Here is a 20,178-nt window from a genome sequence, read left to right on the forward strand (position 1 = left end):
AAGGCAAACATACAGTAAAGGTAGGAAATCATTCGCACACAAATATGACATCAAAACCAGCAATCATGAGAAGAGGAGAGGATAAACGCAGGATACTGGAAATGCATTTAAAATGAAAAGACCAGCAACTTAAAACAACCTTGTTTATATATAGACCGCTATATCAAAACCTCATGGTAACCACAAACTGAAAATCTACAATAGATACACACACAAAAAAGAAAAAGGAATCCAAACGCAACACTAAAGTTAGTCATCAAATCACAAGAGAAAACCAAAGGAGGACGGGGAGAAAAAAGACCTACAAAAACAAATCCACAACAATTAGCAAAATGGCAATAAGAACATACATATCAGTAATTACCTCAAACATAAGCAGATTAAATGCTCCAACCAAAAGACACAGACTGGCTGAATGGATACAAACTTTCAGTTATAAAATAAGTAAGTCATAGGGATGTGATGTACAGCTTGGTGACTAGTTAATACCTCAAGAAAAAAAAGAAGTGATTAGTTAATGCCTCAATAAAAAAAAGAAGTGATTAAAAAGATAATTACTGGTAAAGAAGAGAATGAACATATCTATCATCCCCAAGTTTCCTGGGATCCCTTTGCAATCCATCTCTGCTGCCCACCTCCCTACGCTCAGCAACCACTGATCTGCTGTCACTACAGTTTGTTTTTCCATACTATGAAATCACAGTATGTACATTTTGTCTGATTTTTTTCCAGTCAGCATAATTATTTTAAAATTCGTTTATCTCGTGTTTATCAATAGTCATTTCTTTTTATTGCTAGGTAGCATTTCTGTAGTACGGATATACCACAATTTGTTGACCCATTCACCCATTCATACACATTTGGATTATTTCCAGGTTTGGGCTATTAAAGTTGCTATGAACTTTGGTATTTAAGTCTTTGTGTGAACTTGAAAGTCAGCTTCGCTAGTTATAAATCCTTGGCTCACACATTCTTACCTTGAGTATTATAAATGTGTTCTCCACTTTCTCATGCACAGATCATTGCTGTTGAAAAGCCAGATAATCCAATTGTTTCCCTTGTAAGTTACATGGCTCCTTTTGCCTAGATGCCCAGAGGACTTTTTCTTTTTCCTTTAAGGCCAGTAATTTCACTATACTTAGGCCTTTTTGCTGGTGATTCTGGGTTGATAGTCTTAAGTATGGGGTATGCTCTCTCAATATGTAGTTTCAAATATGGTTTTTAAATTTTAAGGTAGTTTTCTTGAATCAGTTTTTAGTATTTGTTCTGTTTTCTTCTTCTGGACACCTAATATTCACGTTTGATCTCTGCTTGTCTTCACTTTTTGTAAAAATCTTTTTATTTCTTCATTTTTTCTTTTTTTCCTTTTTCACACTATTTCTCTTAAGGCATTATCTGTTGTGTTTATTTGCTCTGGTATTCCTTCTAGTTTAGTCTTTATTTATGAAATAATTTTTAATTTCTAACTCTTTCCTGAGTTCTGTCACCTCATTTCTTCTGAGTCTTTCAAATTTTGATTTATGCTATTTTTAAATGTCTTATGTCATTTAAAAAAAACTCTCTTAGCTTGATTGGAAATAGTGGGTGACAACTGGTTGTTTTTGTGGGCATGTCTTTCTTTCACTGCCCGTGAGAATGTTATTCTGCATATTCATTTTTTCTTAAAGGAAAAAACTTTCTTAAAGGAAAACTTTAAAGGAAAACTTCTGAGGAAGTTTTAAAGTTTCCTTTAAAGGAAAACTTTCTTAAAGGAAAACTTCTGAGATTTCACCTCAAATACTTCTTTTTTCTTTTTTTGCGGTACACGGGCCTCTCACTGTTGTGGCCTCTCCCGTTGCGGAGCACAGGCTCCGGATGCGCAGGCTCAGCGGCCATGGCTCACAGGCCCAGCCGCTCCGCGGCACGTGGGATCTTCCCGGACCGGGGCACGAACCCGTGTCCCCTGCATCGGCAGGCAGACTCTCAACCACTGTGCCACCAGGGAAGCCCTTTGTTATTTTTAAGTGAAATTAGTTTTCCTGATCAAATGAGGTTCAGGAAAGCCTTTCTAAGTTCAGAAGTGTCTGTTTTTGTGTAGTAGTAACAAATGTGACAGTTTGCTTCTGGGATTTCATGGCTCTGTTCCTCTCCCCCACTCTGGTCTATATCCTCTCTTTCCTTTCAGTGTGTGTCCCTCTCTGGCTCTGTGTCCCTCTGCTCACAAGGGGCACTATTGTGGAAGCAAGCCCAGTGGGTCATGAGGGTCCGATTTCCCCAAGTCCCTTTAGTCTCTCTTTTGGTGGGCCCCCTGCGCTCACCTGGTATGAGGTCATGCAACCCCCAGGCCCCATGTCAGTTCTCCAAAGAAGAGATACAAATAGCCAATAAGCACGTGAAAAGATGCCCAACACCATTAGTCATTGGAGAAATGCAAATCAAAACCACAATAAGGTACTACTTCACACCCACTTGGATGGCTATCATCAAAAAGAAGACAAAAAGAAAAAAAAAAAGAAGACAACAAGTGTTGGCAAGGATGTGGTGAAACTGAAATCCTCATACACTGCTGGCAGGAATGTAAAATGGTGCAGTTAATTTGGATAACAGTTAGCAGTACTTCAAAAAGTTAAACACAGAGATTCCATGACTTGGCAATTTTACTCCCAAGAAAGTTCAAAACACAAAAACGGACACACAAATGTTTGCAGGAGCATTATTCATAATAGCTGAAAATGATCACTAACCGATGAATGGCAAAATAAAATGTGTACATTCACACAGTGGAATATTATTCAGCCATAAAAAGGAATGAAGCACCGATATATGCTATGATATGGATGAACCTTGAAAACATGCTATGTGAAAGAAGTCAGTCACAAAAGACCACATACTGTATAACTCCATTTACAGGAAATGTCCAGAATAGGCAAATCCATAGACAGAAGGCAGATTAGCATTGCCTGGTGCTAGGGGTAGGGTGGGGCGGAGGGTGACTGCTAATGGGGTTTCTTTTCGGGTGATGAAAAAGATCTGGATACTAGCAGTGAGAGCTGTACAACTTCGTGAGTATATTAAAAACTACAGAACTGTATACTTTTAAAAAAGGGTGAATTTTATGATATGTGAATTTTATCTTAATTTAAAAAAAAGTTACAAACAAAAGTACAGAATTCCTGTTCTCAAACAGCTGCTGTTTGCCAACTGGCCAGCAATGCTTTCCAGTGAACACCTGTTGGCTCTTCTGGGGGTACTCCTCAGGCGGGGTGGAAGGCATCGCATTACTTCTTCCTCCTGCTCGGATGCCGATACCTCACAGTTTTGCGGCTGTCGGTGGCCCACTGCTCTCTGCTTGTATTTTGGAGCTTGTGGAAATACCTTGCTACCCAATTTTGTTGTTAACTGTTGTTCAGGAGGTTTTGGTTTTGCTACCTAGTTGCTCTGCTGGTTTCTACGCAAAGACTGGAAAAGACTCAAGCACTATGTTGCCATTCCCCACCATCTTCCCAGAAGCCTCTCAGCCTATTCAGTTTTGCAAGTTAGTCAGCAGATGGGGATCACAGGATCCCAAGTAACAAGACCCTGAGACAGGCTCCTGGGGCCTTGAAGGCTGGGCAGGCTATGGACCCCATGAGTTTGAGAACTGCAGAAGTACAGTGTCAAACTTGCGGCTGCTGACTTCCATCTGCATAGTTTTCAGAAGTGCTGGGGCCATGAAAGCTGGACTGCTGTGTAGACAGAAGGTAGATGGATTCCAGGATTCTAACCTCAGCACAGTACCTTCTCTAAGTCACCTACTTTTTCTAAGCCTCACTTACCTAATCATATAATGAGAACAGGACTGGTGACCTTGCAAATCTGTACATTTGTTATTTTTTCTTTCATTCACAAACATTTGAGAGGATTACATGACATACAATAGACACTCAAGAAATGTGAGATTTCCCCTCACTGTCCACCGTGCTTTCTTTCTTTCTTTTTTTAAATTTACTTTATTTTATTTTTGGCTGCGTTGGGTCTTTGTTGCTGCATGCGGGCTCTCTCTAGTTGCGGCAAGTGGGGGCTATTCTTCATTGTGGTGTGTGGGCTTCTCATTGCAGTGGCTTCTCTTGTTGCAGAGCATGGGCTCTAGGCGCGCGGGCTTCAGCAGTTGTGGTGCACGGGCTCAGTAGTTGTGGCTCATGGGCTCTCGAGTGCAGGCTCAGTAGTTGTGGCACATGGGGCTTAGCTGCTCCATAGCATGTGGGATCTTCCTCGATGAGGGCTTGAACCCGTGTCCCCTGCATTGGCAGGTGGATTCTTAACCACTGCACCACCAAGGAAGCCCCACTGTGCTTTCTTGACTGTTTTAACCTTAATGTCCAATGACTACAAGTAGAGAACTAAATTCCTATGTTTTTTTTTGTTTTGTTTTGCGGTACGCGGCCCTCTCACTGCTGTGGCCTCTCCCGTTGCGGAGCACAGGCTCCGGACGCGCAGGCTCAGTGGCCATGGCTCACGGGCCCAGCCACTCCGTGGCATGTGGGATCTTCCCGGGCCAGGGCACGAACCCATGTCCCCTGCATCGGCAGGCGGACTCTCAATCACTGCGCCACCAGGAAAGCCCCCTATGATGATTTTTAACACCACTCAGTTCCAGGGGTCCCAATGACCACTGCAGGCCATGTCAACTTGAGGTGTCCATAGCAAGGGTGGCAGTGAGGCAGCCTACTGCTGCCACCTTGCCAGTGCCCTGGCCCTCCCCGACTTGGAGGAACCAGTGCCAACCCTGCCATGGGCTGAATGAGGCTGGTGCAGCCTGGCCTCCCTGGATGCAGCCTGTCTGGCTTCAGAGCAGAGAGGCTCAGAGCTGCTCTCCCAAGCATGTCTGATCCGCAGCCCCCTCCCCTGGCCCACCGCACAGCAGTGACACTGTTCCTGCCACTCTCTAAGGAGTGAACAGGGGACGCGAGGCAAGGCCACAGAGCTACCCCTATACACAGGAAGGGCGTGACTTACAGTGTGAGCATTGTTGATCTTCTTCACTTCCCACTGGCCCAACCCGGTGTAAGTCAGCAGAGAGATGGCTCCATCTGAGCTCCCACAAGCTAGGATAAGGCCGTAGTCATGGGGGGCCCAGCACACAGAGTTTACTGCAGGAAGGAGGGAGGAACAGTGAGCAGACTTTCAGTTCTGAGACTTACTGTTTTACTAAATTTCTAAAAAAAAAAATTGTAGGGATCACCAGGGGGAGGTTGTAATTTTGTCAATTAAGGAGATTTAAAAAACCCATCACTACTAATATCATCATAAACTAAAGCCTATCTTATAATCTGAGAACAAGGCCAGTACTTAAAATGAATAAACCTTAAAAAAACAAAAATCTCGCTATGTTGTCTTTGCTTTTCTCATTTTGCTTTGGATTGGCTTTAGGTCTTAAGGCCTTACCTCTGCTGTGGAAAGAGTAACAGAAAAGCAACCAAAGCCCAGGGGACAAACGACGAGCATCACAAGGGGAAAGCCGAGGGTTAGCCAAGACAGAGGCCTCCCCCTCTCCCCCAGGGCCCCTCTGCCCACCGCCCTCTCCTGCCACACTCAGTGTACCTGAGGAGTCGTGTCCCGTGTGCTCATGCGTCTTCTCCCAGGTGCCATTTTCCTCTTTCCAGATAATGACTTTGCGGTCATAGGAGCAGGATGCCAGGACATTGCCATACATGGGGTGGGCCCAGGCCACTTGCCACACAGGACCCTCATGACTGCAAGGGGAGAGGGTCAGAGGTTGCTCAAATGCGCCAAAGGAACCCACAGTGCTCTGCCAGCCACTACTTTGGACAGAAGTGAAAGGCTTCTCAGGACAGAACTGCCTAAAAATTTCAAAAAGGAGAGCCGTGTATAATGTCACTCCAAAAGGGACCGTCATTGGGCAGTGAGGACCCTGAGGCCGAAGGCGAGTCAGCCCCTCTGTCCCGACACGGCAGAGCCCTCACCTACCCCAGATGGTGGCCAGCACAGCCTACGTGTACTGTCGTCAGCACAGTCACCAACAGATCCAGGGTTTGCCCCACAAGCGCTCAGGATATGTCTGTAGATGAATCACTACTCATCTTCCCAGACAGTCAGCTTCTTGAGGAGGCAGTAACTATTTCATTTTGACACCTGCCACTACTCTTTTAACTTTATCAACAGGCATGTCTCTCTCTTCTCTTCCCATCTCTGTGCATTCACTGTCTGAGCACGTACCCTGTGCCAGGCTCTGTACTGGGGCCATCCCTCAGAACGGGGGGCAGCCAACACACAGAGGTGGATGGCACAGAGGGGATGGGACAGGCTCTTTCACACCTATTCCACACTCACTTGCTGCCTGACTTTAGGCCAGGGCCATATCCTCTCTTTGGCTTTGTCTCTTAATAGAGGTGTCAACAAGACTTCTTTCACATGGCGGTCATGAGGGAAATGTTTGTGATAACTCAATAAAGAGCTTACAACAGTGCTTGGTACAAGAAAAGGAAAAAACACAAGCTTGATGACTGCTAGCTCTGGTGCTGCTCCCTGCTCCCCCATCCACCCCGGGACTGCTGACACTCAGAGTTCTCCTCCCTCCAGCTGGGACAGTGGTCCAACCCCAGTCTCTACAAAGGAGCTGCTAATGAAACTCTTGTAGACTCAAACGTCCTACAACTAGCGTAATTTTAACTGAGGGAATAAAGAATGGGGGCCTGAATTTATTACCCTCCAATACTTTTCATACTTAGAGCAGAAGAAAAACGCAGAGCAGAGGACCGAGTGACAGCAGACTCAGTCCTGGTGACTGCCCCCACCCCACCCGCCTCCGCCCAGCCTGCCGGCTTCCCGAGCTGTCCTCTCTTTGCAGCATGATGCCCAGATGGCAGCCAGGCCTCACCCTCGGAGCTCTCTGCTCAGCCACGGGCTGCCTAGCAGGGAAGGCGGCATCTGGCTCCTGAGTCACTTGACTCCTGACACTCAGGAAGAGGTGGAACTTCTAGGCCTATCTCCTGAAACGGCTACTGACTTAGCTATGTCTGTTTTAACCCATTTACAAACATGTACTGAACACTCATTTGTCAGCGATTCTTAACTTCTCCTGTGCAGTCTGGTGAACGTTATGGTCCCTTCTCAGAATAATGGATAAAATACATAGAGCTAGGTCTTCCCTGGTGGCGCAGTGGTTGAGACTCCGCCTGCCGATGCAGGGGACATGGGTTCGTGTCCCGGTCCGGGAAGATCCCACATGTCATGGAGCAGCTGGGCCGGTGAGCCATGGCCGCTGAGCCTGCGCGTCTGGAGCCTGTCCTCCGCAACGGGAGAGGCCACAACAGTGAGAGGCCCACTTACCGCAAAAAAAACAGAAAACAAAAAACAAAAAAAAATACATAGAGCTAGGATTATAAAGAAAACCCAATTATACTGATATACAGTTATCAAAACGTTAAAGAACAAGTTATGTTATTAGTGATACGTGTGCTTCTTTGTTAACGCTTTAAGTAACAAACTCTAGTGGCAAGTCTAATAACCATTCTAACTTCAAAGTAGTGATGAGGATAAATGCTGTTTTGAGAAAGCTACAACAACTGTAATGTGATATAAAAATATCTGTGACGGTCTTCCCTAGTGGCACAGTGGTTAAAGATCCGCCTGCCAATGCAGGGGACACGGGTTCGAGCCCTCGTCCAGGAAGATCCCACATGCTGCGGAGCAACTAAACCCGTGCGCCACAACTACTGAGCCTGTGCTCTAGAGCCCATGAGCCACAACTACTGAAGCCTGCACGCCTACAGCCCATGCTCCGCAACAAGAGAAGCCACCACAATGAGAAGCCCGCGCGCCGCAATGAAGAGTAGACCCCGCTCACCGCAACCAGAGAAAGCCAGCGTGCAGCAACGAAGACCCAACGCAGCCAAAAATAAATAAATTTATTAAAAACAAAAATCTATGACTCCTATTGGTAACAAAGTGACAGGTACTATGAATACTACTGTAGTTCCTGGTCTATAGCCATAATTGAAGGAAATGCTAAATATCAGAGTCACTGAAAATAAAGAGGTAATGTTTTCCCTTTCCCAGTTCACCACCTCCTGAATTCTACCCACAGAACACTTGGAGATCCATGGTACCCAGGTTAAGAACCCCATCTACCTGAGGTAGTGAATTGAGGGAAAGCACTAGAGTGCGGCCACAAAACTGAGAGCCAGGATCTCAAGAATCTCAACAGGGAGAAAGGTAAATGAAACATTTGCAAATATTCACTGAGCACCTACCACGGGCAAACAGGCAGAATTATGGGATTTATATAATTACTATTACATTCTTAGATCACCAGCCTTGAGTCACTTTAGATCATGTGGTAGCTAAACTTATTAAAAAAAAAAAAAGTTAGTTTCCCAGTTTTGAAAATAGCAGTGGCCACTGGACGCTTGTTGCAAGTAGGCTCTAACTGGGTGGAGACAGCGGCAGCCTGTGTTGGGGGTGAGTGGGTGGAGGCTCTGAGAGCCTATAACTGACTCCCTCGCCCCAGGTCTGCCAGTGGGCATTTGGGCAGCAGAATTGGGATTTGCTCCTGGCTCCATCGGCCTGGGATACCTGATGAGGGCAGCCGGCTGGCTGGGACCAGGTGTCCTCTCCGCTGACTGCACTGCGGGCTGCTCTGATCTGGCCCTCAGCCCTTCCTGCCATGTCTGAGAAGCCCACTCTCTGAGACCTTGCCCCGGGGTTGGCTGCACTCACCCCCTGAGGTCGGCGATGAGGATCTGCCCTCCGTTGCGCACGTCGAAGATCTTGACGGACCTGTCTGATGAGCAGGTTGCCAGGCGGGTGCCGTAGTAGTCCATCTGGGCATCATGCTGCAAAGAGAGGACAGCTCGGCAGGCTGGGCGGAGCGGGGTGGGGTGGGGGCAGTCACCAGGACCGAGTCTAGTAGGGACCAGAATCTACCTGAAGTTAATCAAACCTCAAAGAATCATCACTATCAGGCAGGAAGCTAGCATGTCAACGTTCTCACTTCTCTGACAGGTAATTTCCTTCTGAAAGGGACAAGAAAAACCACACCCAGCTGCTTTCAGACCCTTTACATCACAGGGGAAGTCTTTCCCAGTCCTGTTCTGCAGGGTGGGTATATGGGAGAAGAGAAGCTTGCCTAGCTTCCCTCTTCTTCCTCCTTCCTCACGCCCCACTGTGTTCCGAGGCTCCGTGGGCCGCCAGGGAGGTTTGGCTCAGTGCCAGAACCCAGGGCTAATGCTGACCCAAAGAAGCAGGCCACTGACTGCCTACAGGCCCCAATCAGGTCCTCCATGATGCACGCCAGTACCCCAGACTCTCCACTCATGCCTTAAATGTCACTGGTCCCATCACTGATGAACCAACTTCATCGATGCTGCCTGGCCATCCAGACCTAGGGCTGGGCCCTGCGCACAGCTCCTTTTCCATCTGGGCGATGGCTCCTCTGAGCCAATCCACCTGCTGCCTCACTCTACTTACTGGCCCCTCCTGTTTGCTGGCCCTGCCTATTCCAACGGATGACACTTTCTTCTCTGTTGTGCCTTGGGGGTTTCAGGAACTATTAGCTGTCACTCTTGTGGTCATCAGGGGCAATCACATCCTTTCAAAGGGAAGCAATCATTTCGTCTGCTTCAACATTCCTTCCTCACCTCCCTACCCAAGGAAAACATCCTGATTCTTCTTGGGGGGCCAACCCCCTGCACCATTCCAGGTCTTGGCTTGTTGGAAGGCAGGCAGGGCAGGTGCTATGACAGAGCTTCTCTGCAAGTGTTTTTCTGAAGCACTGCTCCTGCAGAGTGCTATCACACACTTTGGGAGGAAGTACGGCAAAGAACCTAAGAGATTTAAATCCTATCTCAAGTTACCTGCTGTGCAACCTTAGAAAAATTTCCTAATACCCTTGAACCTAGTTTCCTTATCTTTAAATGGACCTGATGATGGCATCTACTTCGAGGGTTGTTATGAAGCTTAAATGAGAAGTATTCAGCATGGGGTGTGATGCACAGTGAGCATGCAGACGTTAGTCATTACTACTTTGTCTCATCTGTTCCCCAAGATGAACCCACAGAGAGAGGTAGCATATCCATAATTTTCCCCATCTTAGCTATGAGGAAATCAGGGCTGGCTCAGAAAAGTTTAGAGATTGACTATGAGTTTGGTTCAAGATGGCAGAGTAGAAGGACACGCCCTCACTCTCTCTTGCGAGAGCATCGGATTCACAACTAACTGCTGAACAATCATGGACAGAAGACACTGGAGCTCACCAGAAAAGATACCCCACATCCAAAGACAAAGGAGAAGCCACAATGAGATGGTAGGAGGGGCGCAATCACGATAAAATCAAATCCCGTAACTGCTGGGTGGGTGACTCACAAACTGGAGAACACTTATACCACAGAAGTCCACCCACTGGAGTGAAGGTTCTGAGCCCCACGTCAGGCTTCACAACCTGGGAGTCCGGCAACAAGAGGAGGAATTCCTAGAGAATCAGATTTTGAAGACTAGTGGGATTTGACTGCAGGACTTCGACAGGACTGGGGGGAACAGAGACTCCACTCCTAGAGGGCACACACAAAGTAGTGTGCGCATGGGGACCCAGGGGAAGCAGCAGTGACCCCAGGGGAGACTGAATCAGACCTACCTGCTAGTGTTGGAGGGTCTCCTGCAGCGGCAGGGGGTGGCTGTGGCTCACCGTGGGGACAAGGACACTGGCAGCAGAAGTTCTGGGAAGTATTCCTTGGTGTGAACCCTCCCAGAGTCCACCATTAGCCCCACCAAAGAGCCGGGTAGGTTCCACTGTTGGGTCGCCTCAGGCCAAACAACCAACAGGGAGAGAACCCAGGCCCACCCATCAGCAGACAAGTGGATTAAAGTTTTATTGAGCTATGCTCAGAGCAACACCACTCTACCCACCACCAGTCTCTCCCATCAGGAAACTTGCACAAGCCTCTTAGATAGCCTCATCCACCAGAGGGCAGACAGCAGAAACAAGATCAACTACAATTCTGTAGCTGTGGAAGGAAAACCACATTCACAGAAAGACAGACAGATGAAAAGGCAGAGGACTTTGTACCAGATGAAGGAACAGGATAAAACCCCAGAAAATCAACTAAATGAAGTGGAGACAGGCAACCTTCCAGAAAAATAATTCAGAATAATGATAGTAAAGATGATCCAGGGGGCTTCCCTGGTGGCGCAGTAATTGAGAGTCCGCCTGCCGAAGCAAGGGATGCGGGTTTGTGCCCTGGTCCGGGAGGAACCCACATACCACAGAGTGGCTGGGCCTATGAACCATTGCCGCTGAGCCTGCGCGTCTGGAGCCTAAGCTCTGAAACGGGAGAGGCCACAGCAGTGAGAGGCCCGCGTACCGCAAAAAAAAAAAAAAAAAGATGATCCAGGACCTCGGAAAAAGAAGGGAGGCAAAGATCAAGAAGATGCAAGAAAATGTTTAACAAAGACCTAGAAGAATAAAAGAACAAACAAACAGAGATGAACAATACAATAACTAAAATGAAAAATACAGTAGAAGGAATCAATAGCGGAATAACTGAGGCAGAAGAACGGATAAGTGGCCTGGAAGACAGAATGGTGGAATTCACTGCTGCGGAACAGAATAAACAAAAAAGAATGAAAAGAAATGAAGACAGCCTAAGAGACCTCTGGGACAACATTAAACACAACAACATTAGCATGACAGGGGTCCCAGAAGGAGAAAAGAGACAAAAAGGACCTGGGAAAATATTTGAAGAGATTATAGTCGAAAACTTCCCTAACATGGGAATGGAAATAGCCACCCAAGTCCAGGAAGCACAGAGAGTCCCAGGCAGGACAAACCCAAGGAGACACCTGCCAAGACACATAGTAATCAAATTGGCAAGAATTAAAGACAAAGAAAAATTATTGAAAGCAGTAAGGGAAAAACAACAAATAACATACAAGGGAACTTCCATAAGGTTAACAGCTGATTTCTCAGCAGAAACTCTACAAGCAAGAAGGGAGTGGCATGACATATTTAAAGTGATGAAAGGGAACAACCTACAACCAACGTTACTCTACCCAGCAAGGATCTCATTCAGATTCGACGGAGAAATCAAAAGCTTTACAGACCAGCAAAAGCTAAGAGAATACAGCACCACCGAACCAGCTCTACAGCAAATGCTAAAGGAACTTCTCTAAGTGGGAAACACAAGAAAAGGACCTACAAAAACAAACCCACGACAATTAAGAAAATGGTCATAGGAACATACATATCGATAATTACCTTAAACGTGAATGGATTAAATGCTCCAACCAAAAGACACAGGCTCACTGAATGGTTACAAAAACAATACCCATATATATGCTGCCTACAAGAGACCCACTTCACACCTAGGGACATGTACAGACTGACAGTGAGGGGATGGAAAAAGATATTCCATGCAAGTGGAAATCAAAAGAAAGCTGGAGTAGCAATACTCATATCAGATAAAATAGACTTCAAAATAAAGAATGTTACAAGAGACAAGGAAGGACAGTACATCATGATCAAGGGATCAATCCAAGAAAAAGATATAACAATTATAAATATATATGCACCCAACATAGGAGCACCTCAATACATAAGGCAACTGCTAACAGCTATAAAAGAGGAAATCGACAGTAACACAATAATAGTGGGGGACTTTAACACCTCACTTACACCAATGGACAGATCATCCAGACAGAAAATTAATAAGGAAACGCAAGCTTTAAATGACACAACAGACCAGACAGATTTCACTGATATTCATAGGACATTCCATTCAAAAAGAGCAGATTACACTTTCTTCTCAAGTTCACATGGAACATTCTCCAGGACAGATCACATCTTGGGTCACAAATCAAACCTCCGTAAATTTAAGAAAATTGAAATCATATCAAGCATCTTTTCTGACCACAATGCTATGAGATTAGAAATGAATTGCAGGGGAAAGAAATGTAAAAAACAAAGACACATAGAGGCTAAACAATACGTTACTAAGTAACCAAGAAATCACTGAAGAAATCAAAGAGGAAATCAAAATATACCTACAGACAAATGACAATGAAAACACAACGATCCAAAACCTACTGGATGAAGCAAAGCAGTTCTCAGAGGGAAGTTTATAGCAATACAATCCTACCTCAAGAAACAACAAACATCTCAAATAAACAATCTAACCTTACACCTAAAGGAACCAGAGGAAGAAGAACAAACAAAACCCAGAGGTAGTAGAAGGAAAGAAATCATAAAGATCAGAGCAGAAATAAATGAAATAGAAACAAAGAAAACAATAGCAAAGATCAATAAAACTAAAAGCTGGTTCTTTGATAAGATAAAATTGATAAACCTTTAGCCAGACTCATCAAGAAAAAGAGGGAGAGGACTCAAATCAATAAAATTAGAAATACAAAAGGAGAAGTTACAACAGACTCCACAGAAATACAAAGTATCCTAAGAGCCTGCTATAAGCAACTCTATGCCAATAAAATGGACAGCCTGGAAGAAATGGACAAATTCTTAGAAAGGTATAACCTTGCAAGACTCAACCAGGAAGAAAGAGAAAATATGAACAGACCAATCACAAGTAATGAAATTGAAACTGTGATTAAAAATCTTCCAACAGGGCTTCCATAGTGGTGCAGTGGTTGAGAGTCTGCCTGCCAATGCAGGGAACACAGGTTCGTGCCCCGGTCTGGGAAGACCCCACATGGCGGCTAGGCAAAGGAAACATGGCCGCTGAGCCTGCGGGTCCGGAGCCTGCGCTCCACAGCGGGAGAGGCCACAAGAGTGAGAGGCCCGCGTACCGCAAAAAAAAAAAAAAAAAAAATCTCCCAACAAACAAAAGTCCAGGACCAGATGGCTTCACAGGTGAATTCTGTCAAACATTTAGAGAAGAGCTAACATCCATCCTTCTCAAACTCTTCCAAAAAACTGCAGAGGAAGGAACACTCCCAAACTCATTCTATGAGGCCACCGTCACCCTGATACCAAAACCAGACAAAGATACTACAAAAAAATTACAGACTAATATCATTCACGAATACAGATGCAAAAATCCTCAACAAAATACTAGCAAGCAGAATCCAACAACACATTAAAAGGATCATACACCATGATCAAGTGGGATTTATCCCAGGGATGTAAGGATTCTTCAATATACGCAAATCAATCAATGTGATACACCATATTAACAAACTGAGAAAGAAATGCCATATGATCATCTCAGTAGATGCAGAAAACACTTTTGACCAAATTCAACACCCATTTATGATAAAAACTCTCCAGAAAGTGGGCATAGAGGGAACCTACCTCAACATAATGAAGGCCATATATGACAAACCCACGGCAAACATCATTCTCAATGGCGAAAAACTGAATGCATTTCCTCTAAGATCAGGAACAAGACAAGGATGTCCACTATCACCACTATTATTCAACATAGTTTTGGAAGTCCTAGCCATGGCAATCAGAGAAGAAAAAGAAATAAAAGGAACGCCAATTGGAAAGGAAGAAGTATAACTGTCACTGTTTGCAGATGACATGATACTATACATAGAGAATCTTAAAGATGCCACCAGAAAACTACTAGAGCTAATCAATGAATTTGGTAAAGTAGCAGGATACAAAAATGAATGCACAGAAATCTCTTGCATTCCTACACACTAATGATGAGGAATCTGAAAGAGAAATTAAGGAAACACTCCCATTTACCATTGCAACAAAAAGAATAAAATACCTAGGAATAAACTGACCTAGGGAAGTGAAAGACCTGCATGCAGAAAACTATAAGACACTGATGAAAGAAATTAAAGATGATACAAACAGATGGAGAGATATAGCATATTCTTAGATTGGAAGAATCAATACTGTGAAAACGGTTATACTACCCAAAGCAATCTACAGATTCAATACAATCCCTATCAAATTACCAATGGCATTTTTTACAGAACTAGAACAAAAAAAATCTTAAAATTTGTATGCAGACACAAACGACCCTGAATAGCCAAAGTGGTCTTGAGGGAAAAAACAGAGCTGGAGGAATCAGACTCGCTGACTTCAGACTATACTACAAAGCTATAGTAATCAAGACAATATGGTACTGGCACAAAAACAGAAATATAGATCAATGGAACAGGATAGAAAGCCCAGAGATAAACCCACGCACCTATGGTCAACTAATCTATGACAAAGGAGGCAAGGATATGCAATGGAGAAAAGACAGTCTCTTCAATAAGTGCTGCTGGGCAAAATGGACAGCTACCTGTAAAAGAATGAAATTAGAACACTCCCTAACACTGTTCACAAAAATAAACTCAATATGGATTACAGACCTAAATGTAAGATCGGACACTATAAAACTCTTAGAGGAAAACATAGGAAGAACACTCTTTGACATAAATCACAGCAAGATCTTTTTCGATCCACCTCCTAGAGTAATGGAAATAAAACCAAAAATAAACAAATAGGACCTAATGAAACTTCAAAGCTTTTGCATAGCAAAGGAAACTACAAGCAAGACAAAAAGACAACCCTCAGAATGGGAGAGAATATTTGCAAATGAACCAACAGACAAAGGATTAATTTCCAAAATACATAAACAGCTCATGCAGCTCAATATTAAAAAAACAAACAACCCAATCCAAAAAATGGGCAGAAGACCTAAATAGACATTTCTCTAAAGAAGACATACAGACGGCCAAGAAGCACGTGCAAAGCTGCTCAACATCACTAATCATTAGAGAAATGCAAATCAAAACTACAATGAGGTATCACCTCACACCACTGAGAATGGGCATCATCAGAAAATCTACAAACAACCAATGCTGGAGAGGGTGTGGAGAAAAGGGAAGCCTCTTGCACTGTTGGTGGGAATGTAAACTGATACAGCCACTATGGAGAACAGTATGGAGGTTCCTTAAAAAACTAAAAATAGAATTACCATATGATCCAGCAATCCCACTCCTGGGCGCATACCCAGAGAAAACCATATTTCAAAAAGATACATGCAGGGCTTCCCTGGTGGTGCAGTGGTTGAGAGTCCGCCTGCCGATGCAGGGGACACGGGTTCGTGCCCTGGTCTGGGAAAATCCCACATGCTGTGGAGAGGCTGGGCCCGTGAGCCGTGGCCGCTGAGCCTGCGCGTCCAGAGCCTGTGCTCCGCAACGGGAGAGGCCACAACAGTGAGAGGCCCGCGTACCGCAAAAAAAAAAAAAAAAAAGACACATGCACCCCAGTGTTCACTGCAGCACTATTTACAACAGCCAGGACATGGAAGCAACGTAAATGCCCATCGACAGACGAACGGATAAAGAAGATGTGGTGCATATATACAACGGGATATTACTCAGCCATAAGAAGGAACGAAATTGGGTCATCTGTAGAGACGTGGATGGATCTAGGGACTGTCATACAGAGTGAAGTCAGAAAAAGAAAAACAAATATCGTATACTACCGCATATATGTGGAACCTAGAAAAATGGTACACATGAACCGGTATGCAGGGCAGAAATAGAGACACAGGGGTAGAGAACAAACGTATGGACACCAAGGGGGGAAAGCGGCGGCAGGGGGGTGGTGGTGGGATGAATTGGGAGATTGGGATTGACATGTATACACAAATATGTATAAAATGGATAACTAATGAGAACTTGCTGTATAAAAAAATAAAATTCAAAAAAAAAAAAAAAAGAGATTGACTAGGGATCTCAGACTAGATCTTCTTACCCAAGGTGCCATGCTGTCTCCAAGGAGGTGTGGTCTCACAGCTAGAACACACATGATCCCACCCAGGGAACATACAATTCTGAGACTAGGCAGCCCCTCAGAAGTCCCAAAGCAAATGCTGGTGGGAAGGATGTGATGGCAGGATGCCTGGGATGAAATGCTCTAGGCTGACTGACCTGGGTTCTGTTCAAAGGCTACCTGGACTCCTTGCACTGCAAGAAGCAGAGTCTACATCTTTGCTGCTGGAGACTTTAACCTCTGGACCTTCTCCCACAGCCCTGTCCTTTTACACCAAACCCTATGTTTGCCTCTCAGGAAACGCCTTGAGTTAATGACTTCTGGTTCAAAGAGTGCCGTCTGGCCTGCTGTCTGTGCCGGTCCTACCTGGCTCTGCCTTTGTATTGAGTCATTTTCCTATTTTTTTCTTCCATTTCCCATGGGGCTAAGAAGTGACAGCAGGAGGAATACAGGTGGGAAGACTAATTCAAACCTCTGCACCCACTTCCATCCCATCCCAGAGACAGTTACTTTTTTGGCCAGGAGACCGAGGACCTTGAGCTACAAATTGTTTCCGGGTTTCTCCTGCCGTACAGTGACCAGACTATCACAGCCCTGCCAACTCAGAGGGCACTGCTGGGAGACTGACCATACCCCTCAGGTTACAGCCTATCAAAGGCTGCAAAGCCACAGTGGATTCATAAATGATCAACAGAAATGCCCATGTCCACAGCATGTGAGGAAGTGCTAAAGGAATACTTACAATCATGTCCTCATGGGAAGTATCCACAGTGTTAATTACTGACACCTAGAACCAAAGATATTGTTGGTAAATGCACTGATAGTTAGAATGTAATCATCTCATTGAATCCACTGATCATTTTTAAAGTTCTTGACTGCATCTGTTCATTCATTCATTCATTCAGTGAATGTTCACTCTAAGTGCCTTCATTTTGCCAAGCACTGTGCCAGGGACTGGAGATACAGACATGCAAAAGAGGTACTTCTTGCCCCTGAGAAGCCTGCACATAAGTAACCCCAACAAGGCAAGATGAATACTTTAATGGTGGTTAACATGTGCTATAGCAGTCTGAGGGGCTGGTGGTGGTGGACATAAACTCGGCTCAGATGAGGAATTTGCCAGGTGGCACGGGGAAAAAAAGTACAGTCCAATCAGAGGGCAAAACATGAACAAAGAAGGGGGGATGGTGGCATGAGCGGTCCTGGCTACATTTGACGTTGAAGAGGGACCCTGAGGGAGCCATGGCCGGGGTTCCTTCCCGGATGACAGAGCCTCTGATGTTCCAGGCAGTCTTTTGCACAACAGCGTTAACACTTAACACTAATTGATTCAACTGATTCTCCTGAGGCTGCTCCCTGGTACACCATCTGTGACAGAGCCCAGTTTATAGGACTGGAACAGAGCTGCCATGGTCATCACCTTCCTACCCATTCTCTGAGGTGCAGCTCAAATTACGCTGCCCCCTGCCCCATCTAGAAGATTCCCAGATTCCCCAACTGGCTGGACTCCTCTGAATATCAACACTGAATGTCTACAACACTTTACACTGTTTCTTCTCCCAACTAGAAGGTGAGCTCCCTGGAGCCAGGGTCGGTGTCATTGGCCGTTCTGAATCCTCTCAAATCACCCAGTACAGTGCTTTGCAACCAGAAGGAGCTCAGTGACTGTCTGCTGAATGAATAAGTAAATGAACAAAAATGCACAGCTTTACTTTGTTCAACCACTATTCTCTCAAAACTCTTGGGAGAGAAAAGGGACGGAAAAGGAGGTTTTTAGACTGGAAGTGATATTTCTTACCATTTCCCCCATGTCGTCTTTTTCCAGCACAAGCCCTGCAGGTACAGAGTCTGACCTGACTTTTCAGAAAGGTGGATACTAGAAGAGGATGGCTGCAAAGCAGTTCAAAATGTACGTGTCAAGTAAGCATAGGTTCTCTCACCAAAGTCTAGATGCCCCACAAAGCAGCCCCCGAGGTCTGCAAAGGCAAGTAAGGAAGATAAGGAAAAGCATCTCCTACGTGTGCCAAGCTGTCCGGGTCACAAAGTACTCTCACACGTGCACTGGGAAGGCCGAAGGGCAGAGTTCATCACAGCTGTCCGATGGACTAAGGAGATGAAGAAGCCCAGGGAATAGAAAGCACCTGCTCAAGTCACAGAGCTAGTTAAAGGTGGAGCTGGGAGAAGAGCCCCACCTGCTAACTCCCAGCCCACAAAGCCTTCCACTTGACTAGGCTGCCCATCTAGTTGTTACATCCAATTCCCTAAATCAATGGCTGAGGGCTAAGCAGAGGCAGGAAGAAAGCTTACTGATAGTTTCATACTAGTTCGCCAGAGAACCTTGGAGATAACCAGCATTTATTTTGAACCACTCTCACGCACCAACCAGGATTGATGAACAAGTGCTTTTTTTTTTTTTTAAAGCTCCTTAAAAAAAAAAAGTCCCTCCTCCTAAGCACCTCAAGATGTATGGTCTTCCTTAAGTAGTAAAAGACAGCCCTCAAAACAATTAAGCTCTTCAATTACTTAATGAGTTAAAAACTCATTTAAAAAGAGCAGAGTGTCAGGGTGTAAGAGACCCCAACTCTACCTAGCAGCTGAAGAATCAGAGACCAAAAAAACCCCGAGAAATTTAAAACCCAGTGCCCTGCAAAGCAAGAACCAAACCCAGCGTCCAGACTTCTGGCTTCACCCACGTTTCCTCAAAAACCCAGGCACAGCCATTTTCCCGAGAGCACCGGCTTACTGAACCCCCCCTCTGTGCCAGGCTCAGGCTAGATGCTTCTATCCATTAGTTCCCACTGGCAGTAATTCACTGGATGAGTAAGTGTGGAGTGAATGTACACTGTGGATACCACAGAGGTTTAAAAACCCGAGCCCCTGCATCACAGGAGCATTCAGCTCATCCTTACATCAGTTTCCTGAAGTGCCCGTCATACCTCGGGGCCCTGGGCTAAGCACCCGTTCCACAAACATCTCTGCTGGGAGAGGCGGGAGGTGGGAGAAGGGAATGGTTGTGAGGGTTTGAATCTCAGCTCTGCCACTTGTTCCCTGTGCAAGAGGCTTCACCTCTCTGAACCTCCAGCTTCCTCATTTGTCAAAGGTCGATTAATAACAGCCCCGACGTCATGGGGCTGTTAGTAGACTGAGATTAGGAACAAATGCTTGGAACCTACTAAGGGCTCAGGCCACTGTAGCTCCAACGGTGTTTGGGGTTTTGTTTTCAATTGTTGGGGAAAGAGAAGGAAAAGAAGAAGCAGGAGACGCGGCCCGCAGAGTTCTGGGAGGTTCCGCAGCCTCCGCCTGGCCTCCCCCTCCGAAAGGTCCGGACGGGCAGGGCCAGAGACCCCCAGACCCGAAGCGGTGGGGGAGAGCTGAACGGCCCCAACTCGGGGCTTGAACCTTAGCGCGGCGAAGAACCCGGGAGGGCCGCGACTACGGCCAGAACTCCGCTCGGCGACCCCGGCCCC

At 45.5% G+C, this 20,178-nt stretch overlaps 1 protein-coding gene across 6 annotated transcripts in view; it reads right to left on the reverse strand.

Annotated features, from left to right (window-relative positions):
- SEC13 (SEC13 homolog, nuclear pore and COPII component) overlaps positions 1-20,178 on the reverse strand; it is a 54,398-nt gene that overhangs the window by 33,851 nt on the left and 369 nt on the right. For 2 of the 6 annotated variants that reach the window (XR_016394762.1, XM_022562775.3), the window contains exons 2-5: positions 17,454-17,498; positions 8,698-8,813; positions 5,560-5,711; positions 4,975-5,108 (exon numbers count right to left, since the gene is read on the reverse strand). The exons of 1 other annotated variant lie outside the window; for it this stretch is intronic. Coding sequence is in view for 4 of the 5 variants with exons in the window: in XM_022562775.3 (XP_022418483.1) it covers positions 4,975-5,108; positions 5,560-5,711; positions 8,698-8,813; positions 17,454-17,498 (447 nt within the window). In the remaining variant the exon portion in view is untranslated. Of the gene's footprint in view, positions 1-4,974; positions 5,109-5,559; positions 5,712-8,697; positions 8,814-17,453; positions 17,499-18,509; position 20,178 lie in introns of those variants that run through there. 3 more of the 6 variants (XM_089919707.1, XM_022562776.3, XM_089919708.1) reach the window with 3 other exon arrangements.

The sequence above is a fragment of the Delphinapterus leucas genome, chromosome 10 (genome assembly GCF_059928025.1).
Source record: "Delphinapterus leucas isolate spDelLeu-1000000601 "Yukka" chromosome 10, BTC_Dleu_Yukka2, whole genome shotgun sequence".
NCBI classification, from domain to species: domain Eukaryota; kingdom Metazoa; phylum Chordata; class Mammalia; order Artiodactyla; family Monodontidae; genus Delphinapterus; species Delphinapterus leucas.